Below are 23,747 nucleotides of genomic sequence, written 5' to 3'. Positions count from 1 at the left end.
TCAATAGGCTATATCTTGCTTCACCAGGAGAGTAGCTTTGAAGGCTATATCTCTCATTTTTTTGGGAATACTACTGGATAGTATATCTCAGTTTGATTTGCATATTCCCTTTGTCAAGAGAGGAGTGCATTTCTCATTTATCTCTCACTTCTTTATCACTTTTTACAAAGAGAGTATCTCACCGGAGTACTATCTCTTTATTCTTGACAAAGAAGCTTTGTTGTAGAATCTCACGTTGAGAACTGCATTACATTGATCATTTTTCATCAGCCACGATGGCTGAATCCTCCAACCAACCTGCCGCCATGCAGCCAAACCGAAACTGGTATGCCAAGCGAGACGTCGTTGTTGCAGACCAAGCTGTTGGTCTACCTGAAGTAGGAAGCTTCAACCTGTACAAAATCACACCACCGCTTAAAGAGCGTATCGACTTTGACACCTGGGTGGACCAAGTGGAAAAGATATTGCGAAGTCATAAGCTTCACAATCTGATCAACACCAACATTCCCTGGCCCGTTGTCGACGATCCAAATGGAGAGACATGGTACACCCTCTCTCTACAAGTGAAGACATGGATGACGAGCAGTATGGATCACACCCTGGTCCAGGAAATCAATGCTCGAGGATCTACCATTGAATTCGCCGACGAGTTTCTTGCCGAGTCAAAGAAACACATGCAGGGTGAAGGTCATGGTGCTTTGAAAGCAGCTGTGAGAAGTTTCAAAAAGCTATCCCGGAGTCAATTTACAACAAGTGAAGAGTTCATTCATGCTGTGAAGCTTCGCTATAAAGCTGTCTGTGACCTGAATGGAAAGCTTCCCCCCCTACTACGCTCTGGAGACCATGTTATCAGAGCTTAGTGATGTCCCGGAACTGAGCGGTTTTATCGTTGTAAAAGACAACGAGCTCAACGCCATTGAAAAGCCAGCTGAGACAATTACTATCATCGATTTCTATCGGTATAGTACTGCAATTCTAGACTATGTCAAATCTAGTAATGCAGACTCTCTCGCTCTCTCTGCTTTCATTGGGTTCCGCAGCACGAAGAAACCGAGGAGGCAATCCAAGATGCAATTTCAGAAGGAATAGAGATTCCCGTAGGAGACCAACTCTTACCATGGGACCCACGTCTGTGCATCAGCGGCTACCAGTTCAGAGACAAGATCAGACGTTTCATGGGCTGCCGACAACTCGGGCTCAACCTCCAGGATTTACGTCTGACATTTCACAACGCCGTGGAGGACTTCAACTACGACCAAAGTGCAATGAGCGGCTCGTGGGATATTTTCAGAGAGTACATGTCCAACCCAGCAAACTCCAACTTTGTACTTCGGGTTAGACTCGAACCCTTTGATATGGAGGACCCTTTAGGCCATTTCTTTGAAGACCCAGAAATTCCGATTGATGTGGAACAATTTGTTTCGACTGTCCTAGCAAGTGCTCCCGTCGCGACGGAAAGTACAGTCGTGCCCGCAAGTTCTTCTATTTTGGAACAGTCTGTTCCATTCGTAGATTCTCGGGTAACTGACTCCGACTTCGCAAAGTCCAAGCAGTTTGCAGATGAAGACGAAAAGCGCAAGTTTTACGACAATTACAATGTCGAAGACCGTGATCCGGCCAGTACAAATGGCCGCATTGCTTGACAGAAGAAACTTCTTGATCTAATTCTACGCGGCAGCAACACTTTGGCCACAACCCGGAATCAACTGCCTAAGAACATCGGGGCATCGGAAAAGGACTGAAGAAATGAGGACAGCTAAGGAAAGGCCAACTGGATAGCATATCGAATTCTAATGCGTATTTTCATGCCTACTGATGATTATTCTTAATGTCTACATAAACTCCAAAGAGTAACTATTGGTCACGCGAATTGATCGACACTGGAGGAGAAAGAATGTAGAATGGGTCTAACTGTTATTGTACTTTGACCTTCTGGGTTTGAGGTTGCGGCATGTTTCTGTAATAGAGATCGTGTGAGCAACCATTCAACATTCATATAGGGAGAAAAGTCCTTTTTAGCAGAGGGTCCACAATGATTGCCGTTGGAAAATGAGGTTGATCTGTGTGAAAAAAAACTGTGAGTCCAAAGTGTGTCATTCAAAATTGAAGCATAAATCGCATGACGGTAGGTGGGAGACGATAGACAACAGGAACAGGAGAAATATAATAGCACAAGTCTCGGGATAAGGCTGCGCTTAAGGCGAGAATTGTCATCGTCCCTCTGGATGGGTTGCCAACTGGTCATTCCTCATGTTGGGAAAATCGTAGGTAACGGAACAAAAGAAAGATCTCGGCGACAAAAAAGGACATGCACTTATTTATTGATGTATTTCAGCGGCAGTAAAAGGCCAAGAACGGGAGATTATAATTCAAAAGGGGTTCATTCATCATGATCATTTCATTAATCAAAAAGGAGAACCCTTCTTCATGACCAGCAAATGGACATTATAGATATCCAAATGATAAAAAAAAAAAAAAAAAAAAGAATAACAGCCCGGGCGACAATCAAGCCCGGCCCTCTCTATCCTGCCTCTCAATATGTTGAGCCGCTCCGTGCGTCTGCACCGCCATCTCCATTTTGTCATCCACAACCTGGTCACGCTCATCGGCATCCCGGTTACCATAGAGGCCAATCTTGTACCAAGGCAAAGCAAAGAGACGATCCATGCTCTCCAGCGAGCGACCGGCCGTCTCTGGAATACTGAACCAAACCCAGACACCGCCGATAATGGTAATAGCAGCAAAGCACCAGAAAGTACCCTTGGGGTCAATTCCACCTGTTGCGACGGGAAGAAGCATATTGGGAACTGCCCGCGCATTACCATATTGATTGGCGAAGTGGAGAGTCATGGCCATAGAAGTGCAAAGAGCACGGATGCGCAGGGGGAAGAGCTCTGCAGTCAGAAGATACTGCATTGAGTTCCAGCCCAGAGCCCATCCAAATCCAGAAACGTAGATCATTGCAATGGCTCCCTCGCTAGCGCCCTTCTTGTCAGCTGGTAGTGTGTAGTTCTCGTCGACGCCCATTGCGGGAACGGATGTCAAGAAGCCGGCGATGTAGACCATAGAGATTGCTTGTAGGGTAATTCCAATAAGGAGGGCTCGCTTGCGTCCAATGACATCGACCAAGAAAAGAGCGCAGAGAATTGCAGCAATCAATTTTATGATTCCGAACACAGCAGTGACCAGCAGTGATTCGTTCTCGCCTGTGACGCCTAGCAACTTGAACAAGTCAGGGGCGTAGACAGTGATACTACCAGCACCGGACCATTGCGAAAGGATCTGTGCCATGAATGTGAGGTAGACTCGGTAGAGGTTCGATGGGACCAGGAAGGTTTCCTTGATCACGCCCATTGCGCCGGACCCCATTGTAGCTTCCATCTCAGCTGCATGTGTCGTTTGAATCATGGATATCTCGCGTACGACGTACTCATCGTCGGATGGTAGGCCGCGGATTTTGGAGAGAGTGGAGATGGCCTTTTCGAGCTGGCCGCGCTTGACTAGATAACGGGGTGATTCGTGCTGGAGGAAGGAGAGGACGAAGATGAGACCGGCAAAGATAATATGTAGACTTGTGGGAACAAGCTATGTTCGAGTCAGTATTGGTAATAGTTGTAAGTGGTTTGGGCGGATCACACATACCCATCGGTTATGAGTTTTGTCGCCAAGATTGAGCTCGCAGCCATAATTGGCGAAATATGCGAGTACAATACCCAAATAGACAAAGCCCGTGAATACACAGGTACAGAGTCCACGGATAGAGGCGGGAGCCTTTTGTATTTGTTAGTTGATGTAAGATGTGAATTGGATAACGAGGAACTCACAATTTCAGCAAGATACACTGGACCAACGACAACTGTTTGGCCCACGCCGAGTCCGGCAATAAAGCGACCGGCATAGACAGCACCCAAGCTGCCACTGTTACCCATAAAGATTGCGATTCCCAAAATCCATAAGATACACAGTTGGCGAGTTGCCCAGATACGACCGATGCGATCACAAACTAAAAAGGCACTGTATAAGAACAAACGGGGTTAGCGATATGAGATCCGATAATATGGAAAACAAGGAGGAACTCACAAAAGAGCGCCTCCAACAGATCCAATCTGGACCATTGCAGTGACATTTCCCTTGATGTTGGTCTGTTCCACCTCGCTGTACGACTCATAGTTGATGTAATGTTGAAAGTCTTTAGAATTGAAGGCGCCTGAGATCAAACCCTCATCGACACCTCGGGCAGCGCCCATCAGGCCAAATGAGATGACTGCAAACCATAATCGCCAGTTGAAGACCTCTTTAGGCTCTCCCAGGTCTTTGAGGCGGAATATGTTGACTGGTTTCTTCGCTCCGCCAGCCATGGTGGGCAACACTCAAGTACGTAGTTGAATGCGGGGATAATATCAAAGGCAAAGCCGGGCGTAGTACGAGAAGAGTCAAAAGACAAACATGAGCCAGAGCAGGCCTTTATAGCTATGGGATCCGGGTTTTCACTACAGAGTACATGCGGGGAAATCTGGGGGTGAGGGGGGGGGAACGGAAATTTCAGCCGAAGAAATCCCATTGAGACCGGTTAAGGAAATCCCTGAAATCCCTATAGCCAAACTGAGCCGCGGTGAGACATAGAACATACACATGATTTAACATGCACCGGGATAGGCTGAGGCTAAGGCTCCGGGAACCGCGCCAAGAGAGCTTGCGTCTCGAGCCCAAGGCCCGCTTGACTCTCATTTGACGAAGCTGCCGGTCTTTCTACGGGGCATGGCCGAGTTCCCCAGACCACATGGTCGCAATTTGGAATCAAATGTGCGTTCACTTGAGCACTGCAGGGTTGAAGCTCACTTCTTTTCTTCTGTTCTCATTGTATCTTCATTCTCAGGTTGTGACTTTCCGTTCAATAGTACTGGAGTACCTGAACTGCCAAGAGTATCATTTCCTCCACCAAACCTTGAAAGTGAGTTTCGGACAACGTCCGAATAAAAAATGCGTGTGTGTGCCGTACGTGGCTTGTAGGGAGTCAAGAGGTCCACTAGGGGAGATGTTAGCCTCTTCTATCGCGGGGGCGAAAAACCGGAGAAAGCCCCACCCATGACTGATGTGAGGCCATTGATTGGTTGATGGCCCACAAACTCTCCGGTCAAGGAAGGGAAGACGCACCGCTACTTGGCGTGGGGTGCGCTTTGATGAGCCGATCCAACACTCCATGTCGCGTTTTCACGGAGAAGACCGTTGCCGAGATGCTCATCATTTAGGCATATATTCGGGTTCTGCAATTTCCTGACGGCACGGTTGAGTATTAAACTTTGCTAACCCCCGATCTTAGGAAATATGACTCGCACAGCTCGAGAAGATTTGGTCCGTTCTTCGGCGTTTGTTATTATCGCAATGTTGTCTTGCTCCTTGCAGGGCGCATCACTTGGAATCCGGTGCACATCCCAAAATCCTTTCCTTTTTAAGCGACTATGTAGTGTGGTAATTGCGAAAAACCATACTGGGTACGAAACAACATCAGAAGAGCGCGCTATCTCAGAATTCTATGCGCGTTACTCTGTAACAAATGAAGTTCTAAGATGACATATGCCTTTGCCCGAGAATCGGAGATTTGTAAGATGATATGGATCAATTGAATGTTCGAGACCAAGGCTAGTGTGCGGAGTTGTCAATCTATGACATCGGAAAATAAGATACAGGACGAAAGTGATTGGTGGAGCTATACAGCACGGCTATGGTCGCCAGCGGAACCCAGGGTTGCGCCAGTCCATGTCCTGAATTTGTTTCTGGGAAAGTCCCGCCAAGGCGCTGTGGACGTCGATGCGCGCGCGGCGCCGGTTGTCCCATGTGATATAAGCCCATAGACCAGCACCAAGAAGGAGAGTGGTGCTTGAAGTCGCCAAGTTCAGCCCATTACCAATAGGGTAGTTGGGCCCATCAAAAGGTAAGAATGACCAGGTGCTGATGAGCCCACCAACATTGCCGAACATCACCGTGGTTCCAATAGCCGAAGATCTCGCGGTGTCAGAGATCACATTTGCCGATGCGTGGGCAGTACATAGGGAGCCAAAGGCAAAGGCCCCACAGGCGATAATAAAGGTGGCCCCATATCGTACCATACTGTCTTCGCTAGCCAGGAACATGATATAACCTATATAAACCCCCATAATGATTAGCCTGAGATCAGTTGCACGCTCCGATCCTTATATTTTGGGAGGTCGCCCAAGGAGTTGAGACTTACCAGTCACCATTAGCGGCGGGCTGAGCACGAAGAATATAAGGCGATGATTGAATCGCCAGCTGAGGTAGGGAAATAGCAAAGTGAAAAATGCGCCCACAACATAAGGAGGTACCGTGTGCAGCTGCTGAGACACCACAGAGGCATCGGGGTAGATGGTTTTGACGATGGTAGGCGCAAAGAATCCAAGACCCTGAACAGTAATATTGTTCAACATGAAGATGACACCGGTTACTAGTGTTACTGGGCTGAAGATACCGCGTAGTGTCTTGGCCACATCAAGCTTGTCGAGGACCTCTGTCACGCCAACACGTTCGGATTTGACCCGGGCAACGGCTAGATCCTTCTCTTCCTGGGAGAGCCACTTGGCTGTGGCAGGTCGGTCGGTCAACGTGAAAAATCCGAGGACACCAATTCCGATCGTGACAATGCCTTCAATAGCGAAGATCATACGCCAGGTGCGAAGAGAACCAAAATGATCGAGCATAAGGATACCCGAGGCTAGAAGGCCACCGAACGCTCCAGCGAGAGGAGCCATGACGACATACAATGATAGGCGGAAGACAAGTTCATTCTGTCGATACCAACGTGAAAGGTAGTACGCAATTCCAGGAAGCACTCCTGCCTCAAACACGCTAGACCATTGTTAGCATTGTCGACTTTCCAAAATCTAGGACACATACCCCAAAAGGAAGCGGACACCAGATGCGCTATGTATATCATTAACAAAAGCCGAGGCGACTGAACAGATGCCAAATCCCAATGTGATCCCCGGAAGCCACCATCCAGGCCCGACCCATTTGCACATGAGATTGCTGGGGATTTCGAAGACAATGTATGCGATAAAGAAGATCGAGAGCACGGCGTTGTAATCATAGCCTTCGAGTCCAAGGTCCTTGTCGAAGCCAGCCAATTTAGCGTTGCCTATCCCAGGGAAGAAATTGGTTAGCACTTGAATTGGAGGGGAAAAAAAAGATAAGAGGGGCTAGTCACACACCAACATTGGCTCGATCGATGAAACAAAAGAGATACATCAATGCAACAGGTGGGATAATACACAGATCAATCTTGAGTCGCAATCGTGACTCGGCGGCCTTGTCAAATTCTACCAGGGACTGGCCATGTTCATCTGTCGCAAGTTGGCCCCTTTCTGCTGCGCCATGGGCGACTTCTCCCATCATATCCTCTTTATGGTCTGCCATGACCTTTTCATCACCGATGGGCGTGCTGCCTCTCTCGGTGTCTGTCATGTCGGAGTATCGGGCAGTGGATTGAGCTTGGACGAGATAAGGGGGCGGTCAGCAGTTTTCGGATAACAGGGATCAAGGGAGACCTCGGGAGCATAGGGGGCGACCGGGTATTTTATAGCTCAATCAGAAGCCGATCAAAAGAAAAAAGGTTGAATCTGGGGTTGTGGGGGATCGGATCCAGTCCCATAGTGACGTTCGGCTTTTTCAGCAGCTGCAAGCTCAATTTGCCGTTGCCAAGGCAAGGGTACTTAGTCTGACACGGCAAATAGTCAGGAATGCTGCCTGAGTAGCCGGAACTGACAGTGGGAGAAGCAAGTATTATTATGGAGGTCCAATCATAATAGTTTCTAACAGGCCGAGGTGTCAGACCTCTAGACTTTAGTCTAGAGGCAATGGCACTTGAGACTCCCCAGAAGGATTTAGAGATTTCCCCAGACTTGTGGATCAATCCACCCCGGACTATATCATTGGTTTTGTGGGGATCTCCGGATGAATTACAAGGTAGCTAGCCTAGGTACAGTCTACAGGAAATGCCGACTGCCTCATCCGACTATCTCTTAGGCGTCATGTTGACCAACCATAACCCCGGAATGTGTGAGGAGTTGTGATTCTCCAAAACGCCAAGTCTTCCAAGAAGCATGGCTTAGAGCATCGCGGTGATAGGTCGTCGGATCGGAAATTTTCCCGAAGCTGGTCCGAAGCTGCTCTAGTCGGATGATTTGATGTTTTTCTCAAGAGTGTACGGAGTACGGGATGGGAATTCTTGCGTCTTAAAGATGTGGAATGTATAAGATATTGTTAAGGAAATAAAGATTGGCCTGCAGACCAAGAATATTGATTGGCTAGATATGTATGTATGTAAGGATAGGCGATGAGTTGTCTTTAGGAAGAGTATTACCTCCATGTAGGTAGGTACCTAGGTACCTAGCTAGGTAGGTGTCTTCTATAGTCAACCCGATCGCCTTTCAGTTCCGTTATGTGATTCTCGATAACATTTCGAGAATTTAACCAGTTTCGTCTCAGGTCGGGTTATCCTGGCTCGGGTTATCCTGGCTCGGATTGTCCTGGCTCGGATTATCCTAGATCTAGGCTCTATCCTTGGTCTTATTCTGGCATTCCCGTCCTAACTCGGAGGTCGCAGGGTAGGTATGTAGGAATTCGATATGTGAACCTAGGTCGAAATAGTTCCTTACTGGGTGAAAGCAGAAAAATGAAGAGGCTTAACATGTATTGTCGGCTCGAGCGAAATCGTCGACCTAATTTCCTACGGGAGAGCTAGGTATGCGCGTAAGACTGAGTGCATGAACCTCGACTCCCCACGTCAGCCATTATCATTGCCGAAGGAAAATAAGGACGAGCCCGTAGACTACTCCGGCAACCTTCAAGAATATGGACTAAATGGTTGTGTTCTGGAAGAATATTGGCTAGCTTCAAGGTTGTTTGGACGACTTTGATACCGCCTTCCTGATCAGAAAACGTGGGGACTCGAAGGTTTGGGCAGGGTAGTGATGACAAACCACCACGTGACTCGGATATAGACGGATGATTTTCTCGGATTAAACGGATGAACTGCACTGACAGGAGTTCTGTGAGACTGCCATACATATTTATCCATGTCTGAGGCGTCGGATAAAGCCCAACCCGCTTGGCGAATCCCTCGCGCTTGCCAGGAATGCCGCAAACGTAAAATCAAATGCAATGGCCTGACCCCGTGAGATCTTTCGATCTATGTTCGGATAGTGAATACATCAGGCTAATATAATAACAGGTGCAAAACTTGCCAATTGCGCAATACACCCTGTATATACAGAGACTATATTCGCCATCGTCGGAAGAAACATGAGTATGAAGAAGCCGGCGAGCGGAATTCACCTCGTCAAGCCTCCTCAAGTGGAGTCCCGCCATCGGGGCAGCACACAGCCTCCGTTATGAATGACTTCCCAAATAGTGTATCTGCAACACATATGGCATCGCCATCATGTCAGATGCAGCTATACTATGGCCCAACCTCTCATTTCTCGCTCATGCAACATATCTACCGAGATCTCATCTCCAATTCTACCTCTCACCCTGAACCATCTGGCGGGGTTGAGGAAGCTGGGGCTGGCTTGGACTTGTTTAGCTTTCGTCGCATTTTTTTCGGAACCCCAGACATTCACGAGAGTATCAAGTCCCTCGGGACAGGGGAGTTGTCTACGATGTTCCTGCCATACGACCTGGCCAAGCTCTTTCTATCGCGATTTCTCTCCAGCTTTTACCATCTGATGCCATATCGTCCCAAGATGTATTATGAGCAATGTCTGAATCGACTGTATAGTTCCTCGCCCACAGAACATTTAGGTGCTCTCACCAGAGCGATCGTTCTTCTTGCCATGGCGACCGCGGCACTTGGCACGGAACATTTCGCCTGGGGTGATGTGCTGTTCGAGCGCGTCAAGGCTTCGTTGACAGCATTCGATGACGTGGTGAACCTTCAGACTATTCAAATCTCAGTTCTCATGATAAGTCCCTATTACCTTGTCCTTCTATCTTGCTACCAGACTAACATAGGCTTTACGCCAATTACCAGAACGAACAAGCTCGGCCCAACTCAGTGTTCCTGCATCTGGGTTCTGCTTGTCGCAAAGCCTTATCAGCAGGTCTGCATAAGGATGTGCCCAATGATGTTGATCAAACCCCGGAAAACATCGAAGAAAGACGGGTTACCTTCTGGTCTCTTTACATATTCGAAACGTACATCACCCCTTTCACTCCGATCTACGGTGAACTCTCTAACTTCATGTAGCTGGTTCTGCTTCCATGTGGGGCGTCCTAGCTCCCTTTCCCTTAAAGATGTCGCGATCGAGTACGCGCAGGATCCATTTATCCGATTGTTGGTTCAGCTTTGCAAAAGCATGAGTCGGTCTGTTAATGAGATATATGGCCAGCGGCATGAGTCTCTTCTGCACATGTGGCGAGTCGCTCGATCCATTGCGGATGATATCCGTGGCCATGAACCACATGTACAACAAGCTTTGGGTGTTGGGCTTGATGATCACATCCAGGCGGGATCCCTTGGGGTTCGGCAAATAATCTTCATTACCCGTAAGTCAACAGTTGAAACATTGTCTACTCCACTGACAAGACCTAGTATACTATCATACCCTACTTCTTACATTTCGCCCGTTCGTGATATTTCGCGGCCATTGGCAGCGCGAGAGGAATATCGCACCCAACCAGTCCAGTGCCAATGTCACCAATCGCCCTAGAGAAACCCCTTCTTGGCTCAACGAAGCCTGCAATCATGCCATCACTGCCGCTCAAAAAACACTGCATCACTTATGTGAAGCTTCAAGAGTCAATAATCTTGTTCTGGTAAATAGACCAAACGTTTGTATAGAAACTTCCATTAACAAAATTGTAGGAATTGCGATACCATGGTTTCTTTTTCGGCAATTCTGTTTTTACTCTCATTTACGAGTTCATTCATAACCCGGATGTCGCGCCTGTCTATCTGCCATGGGTTTATGCATCATTGCAAACCTTGTCAACCATGCGAGCTGGGGACCCGATCGCAAGCTCAATTTCAGCCATACAGACTGTGCTTCACAATATTAATCCATCGTACGAATGGGTACCTGTATTATCAACAACTGGGGGTCGCATTGTGCCCCCGGAACGGACGGCCATACAACAAGGCCTTACTTCCGCGCTGCTCAACAACCCTGCAATTTCTCAGAGCCAGTCACTAGGAATGCCACCTGGTATACTGACGTCTCCTTGGAATCTCCCACAGTTAGAAAAGCCTGGAAACCCAGAGACCGGAGGCTCCGTTGGCTCCGGGGAAGACCTGCTTGATTTCACCCAGTCTGACATGGGCTGGGATTTCGATTTCTCTACCATGGACCTGGACGCCTTCTTTTCGGTCTATCAGTCGAATGATGCTGCGGCGCTTTGATGGGAGCCTTGCACCAGGCAATTTCATAACCTTGAATAAAATTTCTTCATACTGTATCCATTTGGTCTCCATCAGGCCCCGTCATCTACGGACTTGCTTAATGGGTGCAGATCTTTAGGGCTATATCCGAATGGTGGATCTAATCGAAGCTCTGGAAGGTGCAGAAATAGAAACCCAACGAATGAACGGCCGCTCCTGGCCGAGTGGGTCACTTATATATCCGTACATATATTTCCGAGCGACTCACACCGGCGATATCTTCGCTAACACGATAGTTTTTGCAGTTATTTCATGTGCCTTAAGGCATATCCCCTATTTATGAATTCCGCCACACCGATACATACGTGATATGATCTGATAACTACGACCCACTCCCGGAAATATGGATTTAAAATATAGATGCGATAATGAAATCCTCAATATAAGAGTTCTTCCACGCCTCAACATCATGTTATTTTTCCTCCAATCTCACTTTAATTGGTACCGTTGCCAGCACCGTTCTTTTGATTTGGAACATACACCTCCGTCATGGAAACTCCATCGTCCGGCACAACAACCCCGGTCGATTTGGAACACGGCGACGACCAGATCCGTAAACGACTGACAGTTACCTTCCGCGATCTAAATGTCCGAGTCACGGCACCGGATGCTGCTTTGGGAAGCACTTTATGGTCAGAGGTGGACCCGCGACAAGTCGGAGCGCTGCTGAAGCGTGGCGACCGCCCAAAAAGGGTGGGCATATTAAACCATTAACATGCAGTTATCATATGCTGACTTAACTTGTAGACGATCCTCAAGGATGTTGCTGGTCAGGTCAAGCCTGGGGAAATGGTATGCTTCCAGAACCCGAGAACAGTAAAGTGGTAACTAACCCATATAGCTTCTTGTGCTGGGACGCCCAGGATCCGGATGCACTTCCCTTCTTCGAGTCCTCTCCAATGATCGGGATAGTTTCGATGAAGTCACTGGCGAAACCAACTACGGAAGCATGGATCACAAGGGTGCCAAAAAGTTCCGTCAGCAGATAATGTTCAACAACGAAGGCAAGCAGTCCTAAGTTTGAATCTATGGACCTTAATGCTAACTGCGCTAATATCAGACGACGTTCATTTCCCAACACTCACCGTCAACCGCACAATGAAGTTTGCCCTTCGAAACAAGGTTCCCAACGAGCGCCCGGAGCATCTGAGAAACCGTAAGGACTTCGTGCAGGATCATCGCGATGAGATTCTGGAGTCACTTGGAATCGGACATACGAAGAAGAATTTGGTAGGAAACGAGTACATCCGAGGCGTGTCCGGAGGTGAACGTAAGCGCGTTTCCCTTGCTGAGGTCCTGGCTGGGCAAAGTCCAGTCCAAATGTGGGACAATCCCACTCGAGGACTGGACTCGAAATCAGCGGTAGAATTTGCTCGAATGCTCAGACGGGAAGCGGACCGAAACGACAAGACAATCATTACCACTACATACCAAGCCGGCAACGGTATTTATGACCAGTTCGACAAGGTCCTTGTTCTGGCTGAAGGTCGTGTCACTTACTACGGCCCTCGTCGAATTGCAAGGAAATACTTCGAAGATCTTGGTTTCATCTGTCCCAAGGGTGCCAATATCGCAGACTTCCTTACTTCAGTCACTGTCGTTACCGAACGCACAATCAGATCCGGCTGGGAAGAGAAGGTGCCCAATACACCAGAGGACTTTGAAACCTGTTATCAGAACAGCTCAATCTGCAAAGATCAAATGTGCTCTATCGTGGACCCTGAGAAGCTGAGCTACGAAGCTGAAGACCTCCAGCTGGCAGTAACCAGTGAAAAGCGCAAACAGCATATTCCTCGGAACAGCAGTGTTTATACAGCAAATCTCTGGGACCAGATTGCCGCTTGTGCTCTCCGTCAGTTTCAAGTTATCTGGGGTGATAAGCTCTCGCTATTTGTGAAGGTTGGGTCAGCCTTAATCCAGGCCCTCGTCTGTGGAAGCTTGTTCTATAACATGCGAGAGGTAATTAAAAGGCCCTTGACCCGAGACCGTTAAAAACCAAGCTGACAGGTTAAACTGCAAGGATTCAAGCTCAATATTCTTACGGCCTGGTGTTTGCTTTTTCCCAGTGTTATATTTCCTCCTTGAGAGTCTGTCCGAAACGACTGCATCCTTTATGGGCCGGCCAATTCTTTCTCGTCAGAAGCGATTTGGCTTCTACCGTCCTACTGCTTTTGCCATTGCTAACGCTATAACTGATGTCCCAGTTGTGATGTTCCAGGTGACATGCTTCTCGATCATCCTTTACTTCATGGCTGCTCTTCAAATGGACGCGGGAAAGTTCTTCACCTTTTGGATAATCATTATTGCGCAGACATTGTGTTTCGTACAATTATTCCGATCTGTTGGCGCTGTATGCAAACAATTTGGAAATGCATCCAAAATATCCGGCTTGCTGTCCACCGTATTCTTTGTCTATGGAGGTGAGTATTGAATATAGCGTTGATGCGAAGAATTCCGAACTGACAAGTCGTAGGATATCTTATCCCATTTCAAAAGATGCATGTGTGGTTCCGTTGGATCTTCTACCTCAATCCGGGATCGTATGCATTCGAGGCACTGATGGCCAATGAGTTTGTTGGACGCAAATTAACTTGCATAGAACCCGACTATCTGCCATACGGGCCTGGATACTCTAGCTCAGCGTCTGTTCACCGTGGATGTTCAGTCCTTGGAAGTGACGATCATGGTATTATTGATGGGGCAAAATACATTCAGGAGCAATACAGCTATTCACCCCATCACATCTGGAGGAGCTTTGGTATTCTCATTGGACTTTGGGTTTTCTTCATCTTTCTGACTTCCCTCGGCCTTGAACTCCGGAACAGCCAAAGTGGATCATCTGTTCTGCTTTACAAGCGAGGGAGCGAGAAAACTCGTGGAAAGGAAGAGGGCGAGAAGACACAGTCCCCGAAGCAGGCAGACGTTGGCCCACTTTTGGGCTCGGTCAAGCAATCGACCTTTACATGGAAAGACCTTGACTACCATGTACCTTTCCACGGTGAGAAGAAACAGCTTCTGAACAAGGTATTTGGATTTGTCCAACCTGGAAACCTAGTTGCCCTTATGGGAGCTTCTGGGGCCGGAAAAACAACATTGCTGGATGTGCTTGCTCAGCGCAAGGATAGCGGAGAGATCTATGGATCGGTATTGATTGATGGCCGCCCAGTTGGAATCAGCTTCCAGCGAACTACTGGTTACTGTGAACAAATGGATGTGCATCTCGAGACAGCCACCGTCAAGGAAGCGTTGGAATTTTCGGCCGTTCTTCGCCAGCCAGCGACGGTTCCACACGAAGAAAAGATCGCTTATGTCGAACATATAATTGACCTTTTGGAGTTGCGTGATATCAGCGAAGCACTCATTGGCGGTATGTTTGATGTTTTGATGACAGTAGACAGCTATACTAATAATTCACAGTGCCTGGAGCTGGACTCAGCATCGAACAGCGCAAACGCGTGACCCTGGGCGTTGAGCTTGTTGCGAAGCCCACATTGCTGTTTTTGGATGAACCTACCTCCGGCCTTGATGGGCAAAGTGCATTTAACATTGTGCGTTTCCTTCGCAAACTGGTCGATGGCGGTCAAGCCGTGTTGGTAAGTTCTCAATATGTTACAATACATTTGCATCGTGCTAATGTGTTAGTGTACAATTCATCAACCATCTGCGGTGCTATTCGACGCATTTGACGGTCTTCTTTTACTAGCCAAGGGCGGAAGAATGACATATTTCGGAGAAAGTGAGTTTTTAATCTTGAGGCAGGCAAGATCAGACACCTAATAACCGATTTGTGATTACAGCTGGCAAGGACTCAACTAAGATCTTGGACTACTTCAATCGGAACGGAGCACCGTGCCCTCCGGATGCCAACCCAGCAGAGCATATCATTGATGTCGTTCAAGGAGGTGGTACTACAGAACAAAAGGATTGGGTCGAAATCTGGAACCAGTCAGAAGAGCGCAAGCAAGCACTCTCCCAACTTGATGCACTGAACGAATCCAGCAAAGATGACTCCGACTATGTTGAAGATACTGCTGACTTTGCGACCTCGCACTGGTTCCAATTCAAGACGGTTTCTAAGCGCCTGAGTATTCATATCTGGCGCTCACCAGTACGTCGCTACCATAACATATGAAATAAATTTGCAAAAGCTAACATTGGCTCAGGATTACATGTGGAACAAAATCTTTCTCCATATTTTCGCCGCCCTTTTCAGTGGATTCACCTTCTGGAAGATCGGAAACGGCACTTTCTCCCTTCAATTGAGACTTTTCGCGATTTTCAACTTCATCTTCGTCGCCCCCGGCTGTATCAACCAAATGCAACCGTTCTTCCTGCATAGCCGTGATATCTTTGAGACCAGAGAGAAAAAGGTCAGTGCCCTAGTGGGACCCTACTGGCATACAAGTATCGCTAAGCCTAGTTTCCGTTTAGTCCAAAACCTATCACTGGAGCGCATTTATTGGAGCGCAGACTCTGACCGAGATCCCATACCTTATTATTTGCGCCACATTATACTTTGCATGTTGGTACTTCACAGCGGGACTTCCGGTGGAGCCCAGTGTTTCCGGACATGTCTATCTTCAGATGATTTGTGAGTCACACCAAGCGTCCAGGGAGGATTGATTCGAGTATCTAACACCAGGACAGTCTATGAGCTCCTATACACGTCAATTGGCCAGGCAATTGCAGCATATGCACCGAACGAGTATTTTGCCGCTGTGATGAACCCCGTCTTGATCGGTGCCGGCTTGGTCAGTTTCTGCGGCGTGGTTGTTCCTTATTCCCAAATGCAGCCATTTTGGCGATACTGGATTTACTACCTGGACCCTTTCAACTACTTGGTTGGTGGGCTGTTTGGCGAAGTAATCTGGGATGTCAAGGTCAAGTGTGAACCGTCGGAATTTGTGCAGTTCACCGCACCGCCTGGCCAGACCTGCGGCCAATACATGGCCGATTTCCTCGCCACGCAGAGTGGTTACCTAGCTGATGGGAACTCGACTGGGACATGTTCATTCTGTCCGTATTCCCAAGGCTCGGATTACGCTAAAACGTTTAATCTTCAAGAGAAATATTATTCGTGGAGAGATGTGAGTATACCCTGATTTGACATGGCAGAGATTTCCATGCTAACTGATTGTTTTTAGACGGGTATCACCGCTCTGTTCTGTATCTCATCGTACTCGTTGGTGTTCCTCATGATGAAGCTCAGAAGCAAGAAGACGAAGAGCGCCCGTTCCGAATGAACGATTGGCACCGAGCTGAGTATAGGGCCTTAGTGAAGCTGACACCGGCATGATTCATATATTGCTTCCAACTTCTGCAATTACAATGACAGCCCCTATTCCATCCCTTCTTTCCCTGGATCGTTTCCCTCCGCATTTACTACATTTTTATTAGCAGCCATGGGTCACTGTGTTCGTCCAGGGCCTCATTAGATAGATCCTTTTTTTCTTTTCTTTTTATATTTTGACTTTCTCTCTTCCATAGCCTCTTATCCAGTCTGTTAATCACATTGTTTCTTTACTCATATTTGGATGGGTATTTGGATGGGTATTTAATCTATACTAAACCATCTCATGTCTTGGAAATATGCAGAAGTAACACAATAATCTATAAATTTCCGGATGCCTAGGAGCTAAAAGTGACTGGAGATGATCTACCACTTCGATTTCTGTTCGTGGGGTTTGAGCCGAGCCGTTAACATTGCGGATCCCGCGGTACGTCCGAGTTCACCAACAGCCAGGGAGATCGACACCCACGTGCTGTACGGAAAGACCAATGACAGAAATATAAAAAGGCCCAAGCAGCCTCTGGTTCTACACTGTATCAGCCCTCTGGAAGTCTTCAATATGCGGTTTGACATTGTTGCGCTCTTCCCTCTGGCCGCTAGTGCGGTCAACATCATCTCATCCAATGATGATGGCTGGGCGGAAGCGAACATCCGCGCTTTCTTCGAGTCCCTACAAGCCGCAGACCACTCAGTTGTGGTATCTGCGCCCGCCGAAAACCAGAGCGGCAAGGGTATGTGTTATGCCTTCATCTACATTCCGCTCTTTTATTGATGCGTCACTGCAGGCTCAAAGGACGAAGAGCCGACGGTCTTGACTGAGCCATGCCAGTTCAACAGCTGCCCATCTGGCAGTCCGGCAGTGGGATTTAATTCTTCGGAGGTCAGTATTTTACTCACTAGTTATCGGAACGACAGACTGATCGTGTAAATAGCCCCGAATTGGGTATGTCAATAGCTACCCAGTGACCGCAATCAAATACGGCATTGAGACGAGCGGCCCAAAATTCTTCAACGGTGCTCCAGAATTGGCCGTCACAGGTCCAAATGTCGGCAGCAACATTGACATCGTCAATTACTTCTCCGGGACAGTGGGCGCCGCCACCTATGCTGCACAGAATGGAATTCCCGCTCTTGCCTTCTCCAGTGCTAGTGGCTCCCCGACCTCATGGGATAGCCCGCGCCCTGCCTACAGCGAGGTCTATGCCGATTTGGCTACCAACCTGACAAACCAGGTTATTGCTGCTGGCAAGCCATACCTACCGGATGACATTTTCCTGAACGTCAATTTCGGAAAGGTTACTGACGAATGCGCAAGTCCGGCCGATTTCTCTTTCGTCCTCTCCCGCATCCACCTCGCAGTTCCATTGATTACTGATGATGACGTGAGTACCTGCGGTGATTCGAGATTGCCAAGCGAATTGGAAGTCTCGCTAGCGTCTGGTTGCTATGCAAGTGTCTCGGTTGGGATTGCATCCGAGAAGAAGGATGCCGACGCTGAGATGCAGGGGGTTGTTTTGAAGAAGCTGGGAAATTTGTTGACTTGTCTTCCGTGATTGGTGTGATTGGTGTAAAAAACGCCGGTGTGAAGAACCATGCAGATCCCGTTCCTGATGATCCACCACGTGTTATATTTAGCCAAGGCGTGTTGTGCAAGAGATTATTAGATCAATGCAAGGGGTGCATATAAAACTCGCTACTGTATATCGTATAATGTATTTCATATGAGCTGGCCACCCTAAAACACCGTAGTAGATGCGCTATATTCTACATTTATATCTGGGCAACCACCATTTTATTTTATCTCACTGTTTGTCTATCGCGGTTGATAAGAGCCAGAAATATTTAGATCTTGATGAGCAGACTCGTTTGAACTCCCTAGAGCCTTTCACCTGAAGAGAATTAGGCAAGGAAAAGGTCTTCTAATTGTTTTCATACGGAGTAGACCAAGGCATTGTGATATCCTAAGTTTTTAGCCGGACCGCATGTGAAATATATTAAAATCCACACTAGTCAGCTTCAATTGAGGATAGATAGCAGCTTGAGCGGAGAAATCCCTTAACTGGTGGACTGAGACATTATCGTCGGAGAAACCGATTAGATTGCTTTTGGCCCGTGGGATCGACAGGCCCCGGTGATTCGCTTTTCTGCGCAGATTTAAAGTTCCACGATGGTCTCTGCTATCACCCACTATACTTCATCGGGACTGAAGGCCGTTAGTATCGGACGAAACTCCCCGAAGGAAGCGGGCCTACCGACAAGGCGACAATGTAGCCATGCCGATCGAATGGAATGCATACAATGTTGTCCTTGTACAAAGTACTCCGTGCAATATAAATATTCCGAAGAAAGACCTTTTGTCCATAGCACACTATGCCTGCTTTCCATTTCAATATGATTCCTCGACTTGTTGCTGGACTGACTGCTCTTATTGCACTGCCTGTGACGGCTAGCCCGGTTAATCTGGTACGTCGAGGAACAGTTGGCAACCACGAAATTGTCGGACTGCCCCAAACCGTTCCGTCCGGTGCCGTCGGCGACGTCTATTTGGCCTACCAGCCAAAGCTAAAGGTTGTCAATGGATGCGTGCCATTCCCGGGCGTGGATGCAGCCGGAAACACCAAGTGAGTGGGGAAATTACTTCTTTCAAGGATTTCTAGACCTTCAAATCTGATATTGTGATATAGTGAGGGTCTCAACCCAACAGGGAACTCGAGTGGTGAATGCAGTAAGAGCACAGGACAAATATATGGTGAGTTTCGTTTCTTCGGTAGTATTCCTTAAATAGCCCAGGATATATTGACTAACGGGTCTCCGTTTTGCGATTCACAGTGAGATCCGCTACATCGGGTGGCCACTATGCCCTGATGTATTCCTGGTATTTCCCCAAGGATTCCCCTTCGACTGAACTCGGCCATCGCCACGATTGGGAAGGGGTTATTATCTGGCTTTCCGACAGCACAAGTACCTCTGCCTCGAACATCCTGGCCGTTTGTCCATCGGCACATGGTGAATGGAATTGCAGCACAGACGGCTATACTCTTGATGGCACTTCAGCTCTGATCAAGTACGAATCCGTTTGGCCGGTTAACCATTCTCTCGGCCTGACTACTACCGTGGGCGGTACACAGCCGTTGGTTGCTTGGGAGTCAATGTCCAGTAAGTTACCTAGATCGGCCCCTGATGACTCGAAGCCCAATCTGACCTGGAACGTTCAGCGGTCGTGCAAAATGCTTTGGACACAACGGACTTTGGATCAGGGAATGTGCCCTTCAAAGAGGCCAATTTTGCTGCCAACCTGGCAGAGGCGACATTCTGAGCTCGAGGGTCAGGAATGACCCACTGGAGGCATGAGTTCAAGAAGAAGTCGTTACGAAGTCGCCTACTTGGTATATATTTAGGTCGCTTATGAAATACACTACATATGCACTACATTTCTAGTTGTGTTTGCAATGGTGACAACAATCAATTTCCGTAGGTTTGGATAAAGACCATATACGTGACTAGAACAAGCGACCAACTTGTATATATAGCCCGCTCCTCCGCTCCAGACTGTATACACATGTATCACTCAACTGAGGCCTCAGAGCAATGAAATGGCGCGTAGGTTAGATTCCTTCAAGCGGCAGTTGAAACACACTGAGAATACCATGGGTTCAACGAAGAACAGGCTGCTGGGGACGCACATGCAGTTGCTCCTGTCCAACCGCTTCCCCCGCACTGTCCGTAGGGAGTCTGGGTTGCTCCGCCCCCACTGGGGGCGGTGGTTGTGGTGGCTTTACTGGTAGTAGTGGCAGCGTTGGTGGTAGTCACTAGTGTCGTGGTGGAGGCTTTGGAGGTTGTGGTTGTAGTGGTGCCGCCGGTAGCACCACCTGTCCCTGTCACTGGCGTGCCAGAAGCAGTAATTGCCGAAGTGGTTTGAACAATTGAGACAGCACCACTGTAAAGAGTTGGTCCTGGGACAATCTGAAGTGATATTAGCAATCGAGTGGACAGGAACATGGGCGAACCCCCAGCATCGAGTAATCACTTACGTATGTTGACAGGGATGTGTAAATGTTCACAAGGATGCCAGGATCAGTTGGACGGTATAGATCAGTACCCAAGACACCTGGTGGTTTGTCTGACCCCGAGCCGGTGATTTGTAGGTTGAAGCATTGTGGATAATTCTGGGCTCCACCCTCAGTGCCTGCACCATGGAGTGCGATCCTTCGCAGTAAGGTTAGCGCAAGCTTCTAAAGGAATATAACAGCCTACGTACATTTCATGTCTCAAGACATAATGTCCAGGTGCGATACTGGAAGGAATCTCGACCATCCATCCTGAGTCCTGGGCTATGAGCTGATCATCGGCCCAAAAGCCAGGGACAGTTGTTCCATCCACCAGTCCGACACCGTCGATCTTGAAGAACTCAAGGGTGGTTTTATCCACAGTTTCACACCCGCTCGCACCGCAACTAGCGAGGTAATCAACGATCGGGCCATGATGCGATACTGGCCAGTCCGGGGTCCACTGAAGAAAGACTCGGTCACCGGCAGCTACGACTGCGTGCCCCTTGGCATTAGTAGCATCGAGGTGGCAGATAATATCCGAGGTTTCGTAGGCATCTTGTTTTACAAAGTTAGAAAGGGAATTGGGTTTGGTAAAGGAGGACAACAATGACATAACATACCCGGAGCAATGAAGCCATTGGCAGTGTTTGGGGTACCCCAAGCCACCACAACTGGAGGAGTTTGCGCATAAGGATCACTGTTTATGTCCCATCCGTCGAAGGAGACACCATTAATAACGATGTTGGTGACGTGACCATGGGCCGCAACGAGAGACCCAAACAGAGCTGGACCGAGGAGGCTATACATTGCGGTTGTATTCGAAGAAGCAGGTTAGGCAGGCTTAATCTGAAAGAAATAGATATGTTGGGTGAGAAGTGGGTAGCAAAAGTCGGAGCTGTTTCTTGCCCTCTGCAGTGGACCTTCGCAACGGCCATATTTATAGTTGGTCGAGAGGATAATACAGTTTCATGTGTTCGCTTGCTGGTCGATACTCCTCAACTGCCTTGGATTGTGAATCGTAATTACGAGAAATGAAACCAATCGGACACATTATACGCAAGTTTAGGAGAACTAAATATATGATTCTGCATAGTGAACGACAGGCCCCGGGGCAGTTTCACGGGAAATCAAAACGCCACCAACGGAGGTCGCGCCGATTCCGTGTCGAGATAGCTCAGGATCTAAATCCATCAAAAAGAAGGAAACTATAAAACACAATGAGGGGTCAGGCGCATGGAGCTGTGATATTTTCGAAGAGAACCTGACACGCTGGCCCATCCCAAGTGTCGCTAGGCGCCCTTGGCACCATTCGTGTAAATGCGCTGTTGAAACATGGTCGGGTATTGGTGTTGAAAGATATTGCTCAAGACGAGGCAGGACAATGTCAAGATGGAGGAGCCATTTAGCTATTGATAAGTTGCGTTTGAGGGAATATACGCGGCACAGTGCCTGGATACTTTCAGGAAGAATGAAATTTACCCCCTGTTACCCCTTCTGCCACCACCTGACTTGGGACCCCTCCCTTGCTGCCGTCCTCCTCTTCTCTCAGGCGCATTGCTTCTAAAGGCCTGCTGGCCGGCCTGATCTCCGCGGGGCTGAGCTGGGCCTTGGTTATTCCTTGGGGGAACCGGGCCCTTCTCAATAGCCTCCGACTGCCCCGATTGATTTGACAGCCTGTCCGTAATTCCCTGAATGAACTTTGCAGGTAAGCTTTGCCACGCTGCACCTGTTGTGATTTTCTCGCCAGTTGCAACATATCGCCGGGAGAACATTGTCCATAAGTCCCGGGCATATTCATCCTGCGAATTAGGTCGGGGGCAATAGGGTTCGGTCTGTAAAAATGCCTCCACAGCGTGGCGAACTCCTTCATCATCCATGGTAATGGTGGTACAGGCGTCGAAGTCCAAGAGCCAAAGACTAACAGTCCTTTTCTTGTAATCTTGATCGACATTTGTGGTTTGCTCATAGGTGCTTGTGCCAGGAGGTAGCTTCTCCACGTCTTCGAGGGACAGACTCCGACGCGCAGCATTTCGATCAAGAGGACTACTTCCTAACACAAATTCAATGTCCATAGCATCAATCTTAGAGTGCCAATGCAAAACTGCAAGAGCATCGGCCATGCTAATTGCATATTCTGCAGCATCGAGATTGAGCTCTCGAATTTGGTCTAGATGGAGCTTATAGTTTCTGAGCGAGAAGAACATGCTTCCCCCTGGACGCAATGATCCGAAGCGTCTCCGCCCCAGGAAGACTCGCACGAGACAGTCCTTATTCTTGGGCTCTGATTTTGCTTTCACGGCATTTACTGGGTTGCAGAACACGTCAATTAGAGCATGCCTGATCTTTTCAGGCAGTGCGAAGACTCGCTCCATGCACAAGACCTCGCGTGGCCGCTGCGGAAATGTCGATTCATTTGGAAATAAATCCAAGTTCTCCAACCAGAAATTTGAATCTTTGCTGGCAAACCAGCATACGCGGGGTACTTCAACTAGACCCGCCGTTTTGCCTAGTGCATCGAAGCTTTCCTGGATGCGGATGTGGATAATGTAGTTGTTCCATAGCTTTGTGTGCCGGTCAATAAGCAAGACCTTAAATGCCCACGGGGTTCCTGGTTGCTCAAAAACTTTGCCGATTGAGCCAGTTCCAATTTCTCTAAACGCAGCCCTTGTTCCAATAGCTGCTTGTCGGCTTTGAGCAAACGATGAGGCGGTTGATACGGCGGACTTGGTTGAAAGGAGTCGATGAAGGAGTTCTTGAGGGGTCTCAGCTTCCTTGTTCAGCTTTTCCTCCAGCTGGAGGTTTTCTTCCATATCAAAAACGAGAGAGCTCGTCCACGAGTCCACTGTGTTGTCGCTTTGCTGTGTTTCTCGTCGACTGGCCATGATGGATTCTAGCTCCGGTCGCTCAGTTACAGCTTCAATCAAAGGTTCAGACTCATAAAAGAAGCGGTGTAGAG

At 48.2% G+C, this 23,747-nt stretch overlaps 9 protein-coding genes across 9 annotated transcripts; 5 read left to right on the top strand and 4 right to left on the bottom strand.

Annotated features, from left to right (window-relative positions):
• Positions 1-1,175: 1,175 nt before the first annotated feature.
• On the top strand, positions 1,176-1,643 carry N7489_007136 (uncharacterized protein; the record flags this gene model as incomplete). Its single annotated transcript, XM_056712886.1, has 1 exon — positions 1,176-1,643. One exon carries the CDS (start codon positions 1,176-1,178, stop codon positions 1,641-1,643), a length of 468 nt encoding a protein of 155 aa, XP_056566601.1.
• An 862-nt stretch (positions 1,644-2,505) lies between these two features.
• N7489_007135 (putative MFS quinate transporter) lies at positions 2,506-4,358 on the bottom strand (the record flags this gene model as incomplete). The annotated part of the gene is made up of 4 exons (XM_056712885.1): positions 2,506-3,585; positions 3,643-3,771; positions 3,825-4,014; positions 4,081-4,358. 4 exons carry the CDS (start codon positions 4,356-4,358, stop codon positions 2,506-2,508), a joined length of 1,677 nt encoding a protein of 558 aa, XP_056566600.1.
• Positions 4,359-5,720: 1,362 nt separating this feature from the next.
• N7489_007134 (putative MFS transporter) lies at positions 5,721-7,476 on the bottom strand (the record flags this gene model as incomplete). The annotated part of the gene is made up of 4 exons (XM_056712884.1): positions 5,721-6,139; positions 6,230-6,861; positions 6,910-7,150; positions 7,224-7,476. The coding sequence occupies 4 exons, from the start codon at positions 7,474-7,476 to the stop codon at positions 5,721-5,723; spliced, it is 1,545 nt and encodes a 514-aa protein (XP_056566599.1).
• A 1,595-nt stretch (positions 7,477-9,071) lies between these two features.
• Positions 9,072-11,413, top strand: N7489_007133 (Zn(II)2Cys6 transcription factor; the record flags this gene model as incomplete). Its single annotated transcript, XM_056712883.1, has 6 exons — positions 9,072-9,187; positions 9,245-9,941; positions 10,046-10,209; positions 10,262-10,560; positions 10,607-10,830; positions 10,880-11,413. Coding segments are annotated over 6 exons (2,034 nt in total), but the record flags the coding sequence as incomplete, so codon positions are not given.
• Positions 11,414-11,941: 528 nt separating this feature from the next.
• On the top strand, positions 11,942-16,695 carry N7489_007132 (putative ABC multidrug transporter; the record flags this gene model as incomplete). Its single annotated transcript, XM_056712882.1, has 13 exons — positions 11,942-12,145; positions 12,200-12,244; positions 12,294-12,429; positions 12,513-13,411; positions 13,473-13,872; positions 13,926-14,395; positions 14,899-15,045; positions 15,095-15,188; positions 15,418-15,560; positions 15,616-15,822; positions 15,884-16,043; positions 16,100-16,539; positions 16,597-16,695. The coding sequence occupies 13 exons, from the start codon at positions 11,942-11,944 to the stop codon at positions 16,693-16,695; spliced, it is 3,444 nt and encodes a 1,147-aa protein (XP_056566597.1).
• A 606-nt stretch (positions 16,696-17,301) lies between these two features.
• N7489_007131 (5'/3'-nucleotidase SurE) lies at positions 17,302-18,295 on the top strand (the record flags this gene model as incomplete). Its single annotated transcript, XM_056712881.1, has 3 exons — positions 17,302-17,473; positions 17,528-17,622; positions 17,675-18,295. The coding sequence occupies 3 exons, from the start codon at positions 17,302-17,304 to the stop codon at positions 18,293-18,295; spliced, it is 888 nt and encodes a 295-aa protein (XP_056566596.1).
• Positions 18,296-19,112: 817 nt separating this feature from the next.
• Positions 19,113-20,058, top strand: N7489_007130 (NPP1 family protein; the record flags this gene model as incomplete). The annotated part of the gene is made up of 4 exons (XM_056712880.1): positions 19,113-19,363; positions 19,427-19,491; positions 19,572-19,898; positions 19,958-20,058. The coding sequence occupies 4 exons, from the start codon at positions 19,113-19,115 to the stop codon at positions 20,056-20,058; spliced, it is 744 nt and encodes a 247-aa protein (XP_056566595.1).
• A 299-nt stretch (positions 20,059-20,357) lies between these two features.
• Positions 20,358-21,598, bottom strand: N7489_007129 (putative endo-1,4-beta-glucanase; the record flags this gene model as incomplete). Its single annotated transcript, XM_056712879.1, has 4 exons — positions 20,358-20,705; positions 20,774-20,948; positions 21,001-21,346; positions 21,412-21,598. 4 exons carry the CDS (start codon positions 21,596-21,598, stop codon positions 20,358-20,360), a joined length of 1,056 nt encoding a protein of 351 aa, XP_056566594.1.
• A 668-nt stretch (positions 21,599-22,266) lies between these two features.
• On the bottom strand, positions 22,267-23,673 carry N7489_007128 (zinc finger protein; the record flags this gene model as incomplete). Its single annotated transcript, XM_056712878.1, has 1 exon — positions 22,267-23,673. The coding sequence occupies one exon, from the start codon at positions 23,671-23,673 to the stop codon at positions 22,267-22,269; it is 1,407 nt and encodes a 468-aa protein (XP_056566593.1).
• Between the last annotated feature and the right edge of the window lie 74 nt (positions 23,674-23,747).

The sequence above is a fragment of the Penicillium chrysogenum genome, assembly GCF_028827035.1.
Source record: "Penicillium chrysogenum strain IBT 35668 chromosome Unknown utg000004l_segment0_segment0, whole genome shotgun sequence".
Classification (NCBI taxonomy): Eukaryota; Fungi; Ascomycota; class Eurotiomycetes; order Eurotiales; family Aspergillaceae; genus Penicillium; species Penicillium chrysogenum.
This window is presented reverse-complemented; position numbering and strand designations above follow the sequence as displayed.